We start from the raw sequence: 8685 nt of genomic DNA on the forward strand, positions 1-8685 counted from the left end.
ACAAAACAAAACAAAACAAAAAAAAGGAATTTTTTTATTATTATACAGAGAGCAATAGCACGTGGCCAGCTGGGCACAGAACAACTCTGAAGGAAACCTCTGCCCTCTCACTGATCACTGTTTTGCATTGCACAGATTGCTCAGAGGTGCAAACCCATCTCATCCACCTCACAGTTCAGTATCACCTCGTCCAGATCCAGGCACTGGGTACAGATGTATATCTGCCCCCAAGCCTTGTTGAAACTGCACCAAATCCCACCTAAGGGAAGGAAATAGACTGGGGAAACGAACTGCTTTTTTGGCCAGGGACTGATGCAGGACAACTTTACTGGAAAAGAAGCTGCTCTGTGTGCTGGGGAGAAGCAGGGTCAATGCACTGCCTTTCAAAGCCAAATGATAGCAAAGAGGCAAGACTATCTAGGCAAAGGAGGGAACTGTGGTGGTTTTCATTTACTGTACACCCCTCTGGTCCTCCTACAGAAGTTTAGGAGTGAACACACAGCACACTGTTCAAGGAAATGCTGAAGGGCTTTGCTGTGAGTAGTTCTTTCCACTTAACATAAAGCCACAAGCAAAGATGTGAATTTGTTATAAAAGACAGCTGCAAGGCTGTGATTTTGTATGTTGTTCTACTCTCTTCCAGGTCTGCAGATTTGTTTATGCACTATGCTGTTTGCAGTTCAACAAACGCACTTATTTGGACACCCTAATTGTGGAAACAAAACCATTCGTTCAGCAGCAGATGGAAAACATTTTGCTTAGCTTTTAATGAGTCTAACACACAGACTTGGTAATGCCACCTCACTCAAGTCTGAGCATGTCTAATATTAGTCTGTTTTTCACTGAGGCATGTGATAAGCAAGGTAATAGTGGAACCAAGCTTACCCTCCACAAATAAAGATCTAACTTGTCGATGTAGACAATTCTTAGGTGATGATATTTCCATTGCAAGCTGTACTGAAGAGCAAATAAGACGGTAAACAGGTCAAGAAATGAGGTATCAGTTAGCCTAATGGTAGAGCGGACAAACTAGTTGAGCCATATTCATACTAAATTTCATCTTCTGACTCCTGATCTCGTTCAGATGTTTTCAGTAATCCCATTTCCATGGACTGAGACTGCTTAATCTTTGACCGGACTGCCCTGGAGAAGAAAAAAAAGAAAGGCTTGTCATAAATATTAGGAATCAGACAGTTGACTCAAAGACTAGCATAACTGCTTTTAGAAGGTAAAAAACTATTCAACACTTGCATCAAATCAGGGCATTCAGATGATTGATTTATTAAAACCTGTAACAGGCCACTGCTGAAGACACCATGAAGAGGATCAGGATCATTTTTACAGCAAAGTTCACATAGCAGTCAGAATTCTGTCATGATTAGCATTGGGATGTAAGGAAAAGGGCTATCTTTAGAAATTAGAGGATGAAACTGGCTAGTGAAAAAAATCAGGTCTGGTCAAAGGAAAGTACTAGCAGTGAAACCTGACCAATCATCTTCAAGTCATTAAGCCAGTTGTTAAATCCACTTGGAATTGGTAAAGACAAGCACTGAAAAGAGAGAAAAAGGTTTCCCCAACTTCTAACTCACTGCAAGTTATGCAGTTACAAATGTGGAAGACCGTCAATGCTAGAAGCATTATTCTATCCAAACTGTATTTGATGAATATTTTTCTCCTTTCTACTGAAGTAACTAGTCACATTTTCCTCATTGGTTATCTATAGCTAATTTCATTTTACTTTCCAAGACAATTACTTTGTGGAAACTGTTTGATTTGCTGGTAAAGTCTTCCAAAAATAAAGCCTGGTAAACAAACAGGTTTCCATAGTTTTAGACAGTTTTCAATTAACTTACCAGCTGACAATTGTGTAGTTCACTGCAAGTATAAGAATAGCAAAAGCATAATGCCAGCAGTAGCACATGGTCAGGAACATCATATTGGTATGATCCATTTGATTCCACTCTGGGCTCCCATTTGGAGGATAAAGAACAAAGCCAATCTGCAATAAAATAAAAGATATTTGGCAGATGTCATGTGATGTGTATGCTATGCTGTATCATATACTATGCTACCCATCACACAGCAGATGTTTCATTTGCTCATAGTGCTGATTATTAGAAACAGATTTGCAGTCATACTCAGATGGGATGGATTTCACAAAGCTTTGTGCAGAAATGCCTTTGAAGACACAGAGCCAGTTTCAGATTCCCTCTGCTCTTGCTCAGAGAGAGTGATCAAGTGGTCCAACAAGGCTCAGCACAACCAGAACCACTTATAGTAAGGAAAGGGGATAATTCTCAGCCACATGTTTTACAAACTACAAACTCATCACCATGCAGAAAACCCACCCAGCCACTTGCATGTATTCTCAGGAATGTGTTAAACAATTCAGAAGATGAATAATAAATCAATAAATAAAGGCAAGCCCTACATCTGCTTCTATCTGGGAGAAACATCAGGGTTTGAAATAAAGTAAAAATGCAGCTTCCTCACCCAAGGCTACAAACCTGTGAGAAATATATAGCTGATTTGCTTAGCCAGAGCTGGGGAAGACCAAATTTGTATCATTCCAAAAACTAGAAAATTAGTAACCCCATGGCTGGTGAGGGGTCAGACCTTACCAGCACCACTCCTGTGTACTATATGACACTCTTCAAAGCTCAACCAGTTAGTTGAAGATTTGGGAGCTGGGAAAAGGGGGGAAAGGAAGAAGGAGGGGAGGAGAGCATTTTGCATTTACATGCTGAGAATTCAATGAATGAAGGTGTTGATGCAGAAAGAAAGCTCCTTTACCTTCTACAGATCTGTCATGCTTCAGCCAGTATGTGGTTTTTAGTCACACATACGGTTGAAGTCTAATGTGGGTGTGAAAAAAAAAATGCACTTAAATCTCTTGTATTTTTAGTTCTTCAGCTCTTACTTTGAAACAGAAAGCACACTGTCTCTGGAGTTAAAATAAGAACTTGTTTTAAAGTTCAACTAGATAGACAACAAAGAATAAAAGAGTGCAACTAATTCCTCTTTTGTAAAGCTTCTTAAATCAGTGAGGAAATGTACAAAAAAAGAAAAAAGAAAATAAAACACTGAGTGCCGCAGCTCTTGAGTTCACTTATAGAAAAATACTACCGTTTAGGAGGTCTGTCTTCCTGCCAAAGCAAGTATTTAAATGTTTGATTTGGTGCTGAGTGTCCAGTTCTCCTAAGGAACAGCAAACGTTTTTATTCATCGTGTCTGGCCAGCACATAAAAAAGAGAAGGCTGTCTAGACATGCCGGAAAGAAAAATCACTGTAGTGACCTCAGTTCTCCACTATAAGATCAAACTCATGGAGTCACCAGCACTCCTATTGCTCTGTTATAAGTTTGCAACAATTTATGAGATTCCCTCTAACAGCAAAGGGATGCTATGAAATATTCATTAATCCAACAGAATCCCCACATAAGCCAATGGATGGCAGCTACATTCTGAAGAGTCGTTGCTGGACAAGTCCAAAACGTACAGGCTTAAACTGTTACTTCCCCTGCTCACGTGCTGGAACATGGAGAAGTTATAAACTGTATAGTATTTGATTAATGGGAATTGGGAGTTTAAATACCTTTTGAATGTAGGTTACCACTGTTGAAATGTTTTTAGAATGTAGAAAGAGGCAACCTGCCTCAGTGCATGAAAAATCATTTGCGCCTTCATTCTTCTTCATGGCAGGGCAATAGAGCTGCTTGCCTCCCCTTTACCATTCTCCCCTGGGCAATGACCACCTGTTCCCACAGCAGCAAACATTGCAGGGCTGTAAAATAGCTGCCATTTGGCTTGCAGATTTGGATAGGATGTTACAGAGATCAGAGGGGACGTTTAATGATTATAGCAAGGGAAAGCTCAACAAAACCACCTTATTTTTTGTATTGATTCAAATAAAAGACAGCAGGAGTAAAAGGGCCTATTGTCTGTAAAATGCCTCTTTAAAGGGACATTAATGGTTTGCTGTTTTCCATGAGTCCTTTGAGGTTTGTATTTAAAAGGCATATTACATCAGCTTTCAAACACCTGCAAAGGGGTAGATGACTAATGTTGGTGAAGGAAGACATTCCCAAGGCAAAGCAGTGACCCACCTGCCAGAACCAGCTGCCTTGTAATATGCATAGGCTTGTACGGAGCATCTCGAGTACAATACTGCCACGGAAGAAAACTTCCAGAAATATGCAAATAGCACCTCCAAAGATAGCATACAGCAATAACTGATGAACGTGAATATCCAGCATGGCTCTCCCATGAAGGTGGTAGCAAAAAAGAAAACCTGGAATAAATTAAGTGAGTAGTTTAAGAAGTGTAACAAGAGGGATACCTTGTGCTCACAGAAAGTAAAAATTGAGTATGTCTGTATTGCAGTTCCAGTGCGTGACCGCTGTGCAGATAGAAGCACACATGCTGGCAGCATACTCTCTCACTACATACACTGAAGAATATGCCTGAGCTACTGTGCACTTAACTAAAATATTCTCACAGCACTCATATTACTATCTCAGCAGCTTAGGAAAGCAGAGGTGATCCTGTGTGTTGCAGGACCATGCTCTTGGACTACAGTGTGGACAAATCCGTATCGGTTTAAGGAAAGCCAGGAATGCTTAGGTGTTTTTTTTTTTTGAAGGTTTCAGGGTGTCTAATGCTCATCTCTCATAGATCTCATTCTCTAAGGCTGATTTGAGAATCCCAGTCAAAGGGCTGATAGCTGAGTGCCAATTTCACAGGCACCTCTGCAGGGAGAAGTAAACTCACCTTCAATAAAAACTGCTAAGGAAAGCATCATCCTGTCCATGGCTACTGGCAGTGCATTAGTCCCATGAGCCACAATATCAACCAAGCCTGAAACACCGTAAAAGAGATACATGGTGGCATGCTGCCAGTTCATTAAGTGATCCCAGTGCTTTTCCTCGTAATTATACAACTTCAGGTGAGGTCCGTCAGGAACAAACTGCTCAGCCACCATTCCTGCACATGAAATGAGAAATATTGCTATTTGTCCCAGTGCTTAAGATAGAGACTAATGAGAAGGCTTTTTATAAACAGAGGAGGCACTAATATACACTAATGCAGCAGCAAAATATCAGACATCTGGGTCCAGTTTCCTGAAGTCTGCTCCATGCGATTGCTGTGTTTTCCTTCCTTCTTCCCAGTTCACTCATTCCCAGTAAAGTTTCTAAGCTGTTGTGCAAATTCAAATGGAGGCACAGAGGCCTCACAGATATTAATATTCTATACATTTTCAGGAAAAAAGGCAGTGGGTGGAAGAGAGGCAAAATAAATTTATTTGCTGAGGGAAAGACCACAGAGGAGCTCAAGCATATATTAAACATCAGACAATCCAAAAAGGAGAAAGCCACAGGAAGCCAGGCTTTAGCTCCACTCCTGATGGGACTATTTGCATCCCGCAGTTCCCAGTAGTGAAAATGGACATGGCCATTATGTGCTTTTTCTTCTTCTTTTTATTTTAAAACAATTGTTATTGAATACATTTTTCAGCTGTCTTTCCCAGTGTTTAAAACATGAGTTTAACACATGCTGAAGTTCTCAAAAGAAAGACTTCCCGCTTCAGTCCCTGCAATATGTAGGATGGCAGAGTTCAAACTCTTAGTTCAAAGGAGATCTTTATGATAAAACCATAAAAGGAAAATCCTTCCGCTGTGTAGTGCTATTAAAGGTCCCATGAGGACATACACAGAGTTAGTATTTGTATTGCTACTCCATCATTTTCCTTGCTTTGGCCTCTTGTTATCTTGCTAACTGAACAGTGCTCCAGAAAAGGGAAAGGAGCTTTAGGATACTTTACATCATCAATTAAGTTTGTGAAGAGTTTGGTATGCATCAGACTTTTCAGTCACTCCAGTTATTTGTGTTGTTTAGTACAGCATGTGCCAGCATCCCTCTGTATAAGGAGGGATATTACAGAACTAACACAGAGTTTTTTCGCCTTTCTTTCAAATTTTCCTAACACAGAAGCAGCAGTTTTCAATCCTTCTGCTGCTTTAAGTGCTCATCCTTCCCAAACTTTCTCATCCACGTTTTTTACCGGAATTGAAGTTACAACAAGTTAAGCTGATAGGTTTTCTTTCCACTGGATTTGTGTTTTACTTGGTTGTCTTCCTCTAGACACTGACTGGGACATTTGTAGGAAAGATGCCCTTACCCACACCTCAAAGTGAACATTATTATTCAGGTTTTGATAATTTTTTAAAGCATATTATATTGTAATCATAACATCACTTCAGTGCTGATGTATCTTAACTGGTACAGCTCCCAGAGGGGACAGGAAAGCAATAAAAAGTGTTTGGAACAACGCACGGGGATAAATCCTGGAGTAGACATCAGGGAACTTTGAGATTTAAAGAAGAATAGAAAGATAAAATAGAGGCTTAGTAATAAAAACCACAATCTTTTCCAACTTGAGGCCTACATATGCTGAGCACCCATGCCCCTTATTTAGTTTACTTCCTCAACAAAGGCAAATAGCTGCACACTCAGCACCAGTGCTGCACACTCAGATCCAGACAAGGCCTGATACTTCCAAGTCTCTGCACAGCCCTCTGCACAGCCCCATTGGTATAGTGTGCAATATATATATACTTTGCCTCTCAACATAAGAAACAGGACCCCTGGCACCAAGAAGACCTGGAGTTCATTCTTTCTCTCAGTATTTTCACTTTTTGGTGGTGTTAATAAAACCTTATCTGCATTTATACTTTATATCAATAGCTCTGAGGAGCCTACCAACATCTGAGAGCTGGCAGGCCATATGAAACCATTCATAGCAATGGGCTGGAATGGCTGGATTTAAAAAGAGCTAAGCAGTGCCCTCTTGCCTGGTACTAACAGGCTGCACATGAGGGCCTCTCACCTAAAATACCTTTGCTCCTTCCCTGAAGCAGTGAGCAGCACATGGACACTCAAATGGACCACATCTGAAGGAGCCAAGAAATCTTACAGAAGCTCTGGAAGTGTGCTATAGATGGAAACCACGCTATAGTCATAATGATGTAATTATTAATGAATGCTTCACTAATTATTTAACACATAATATTCAAAGGACAAGGGGAATTAAGTAAAACACCAATTCTGACCCAAATGTCTATCAGAAGATTCTAAAGAGTGCCTCACTTTTTTTTTTTTACTGAGCAGAACAGTATGTATCAATCTGCTTCCCCTTTTCAGAATGGCATCCTCTCCTGAACCCAAGACAAAAAATGGATCAAGAAACCCGTTCATGATGCTATCCTTCCTGCGCCACTAATTAAAAGCAAAACAAAACAATAAGTCAACAACAAACAAACAAAACAGAACAAAATACATTTTGATAGAAAACAAGCTTTGGAAAACAAAAACAAAAACCTGTTAAAAAAAACAGCCTTTTGCATTTTTATTTTCTTTGGCAACTCCATCCATCTTACCAATCAGGGCGAAGACAGCCTTGATGATGCCCTCAACAAATTCCAGGCGCTGAAATCCTGCCCTGGAGCCCAGGTAGCAAGCGCTCTTGTTCTTTCGACAGACATACTTCAGGGGGTACTTCACTGACCACCACAGGCCAAAAAGAAGGAAAAAGCTTCCAGGGAGTGCATGGCCTTTGAAATTGCCCATGGTTTTCTACTGTGCAACACCTGAGGGTAAAAAAAAAAGAAAGAAGCAGACTGATTATTGGAATAGTAGGAGAATTCTGTGGGTTGTCATTTTAACTGATCTCTCTGCTTCGATCAGAAGAGTGTAACTGAAATAAGCACTCACACTATTCAAAAACGGATTTGGGTGCTTGTCTCCCCTGGCTGTCCAAGACATGCAGCCAGTCTCCTAAGCTTTGCAGATCAGGACTGAGTGACCCAGCTGCAAAGGTTCTGACCTGAAATGCAAAGCTGGCAGCTGACAAGTTAAGACAAAAAGCAGTTATCATGTACAGTGGCACGCTGTTGGTCTCACACTAGCAGAACACACAACACGAATATTCAAAATTTGGCTCCTTCACCTTCAGAGCATTGTATGTTTCTCTGCTCCACAAATCAAGATAATGCATGACAGAGGGGAAAATGTACTGTGTACAGATCTCATGGGTAACCACTCAGTAATACATTATTGTGTAGTTCAACCCAGATGTCTCGTGAGGATTTACGAACATCAAGTGGTGAATGATAGGTAAATTATGTACCTCAGCTAGCCACGTTTGCCCCATCAAGTACACTGAGTTGAGTGATAAGGTTATGCTTCATCAGTGTCACACAGATGATTAGTGGCAGAATCATTAAGAGGATCTAGTAATTGGGGTCATCATCCCAACTTCCAGGAGAGTTAACATGGATCCAGTAGCTTCTTCATGAAAATTACAGCTCTAAGATCAGACTGCATTTTTTCTTTAAGCTTCTATAAGCTAGATTACAAATTACATCGTGACTCAAAGGCACACAAAATCTCTGCATAGACAACATGTAATCAAGTATAACCACTTAAAGAGAATTAGCAAAATGTGCTTTCTTTTATTATTGTTGCTTACTTAAAAATCTCACTACCACACTACGCCAGAGCCATCCAGCCATCAATAGAATACAGAGGATCTTTTTTTTCTTTTCAGTAAGTATTTCCTATGGTCAGTTCTGTGTAAGAAGTTTTAAACTGTGGCTTGTGGGCCACAGAGTACTTGCAGATGGTTCAC

The 8685-nt window shown here is 40.4% G+C and overlaps 1 protein-coding gene across 1 annotated transcript; it reads right to left on the bottom strand.

Moving 5' to 3' along the window:
- Positions 1 to 1049: 1049 nt before the first annotated feature.
- Positions 1050 to 7625, bottom strand: TMEM45A (transmembrane protein 45A; the record flags this gene model as incomplete). The annotated part of the gene is made up of 5 exons (XM_079538262.1): positions 1050 to 1143; positions 1854 to 1999; positions 4106 to 4290; positions 4770 to 4982; positions 7436 to 7625. 5 exons carry the CDS (start codon positions 7623 to 7625, stop codon positions 1050 to 1052), a joined length of 828 nt encoding a protein of 275 aa, XP_079394388.1.
- Between the last annotated feature and the right edge of the window lie 1060 nt (positions 7626 to 8685).

This window comes from Tetrao urogallus (genome assembly GCF_951394365.1).
Source record: "Tetrao urogallus genome assembly, chromosome: 1".
Taxonomy (NCBI): Eukaryota; Metazoa; Chordata; class Aves; order Galliformes; family Phasianidae; genus Tetrao; species Tetrao urogallus.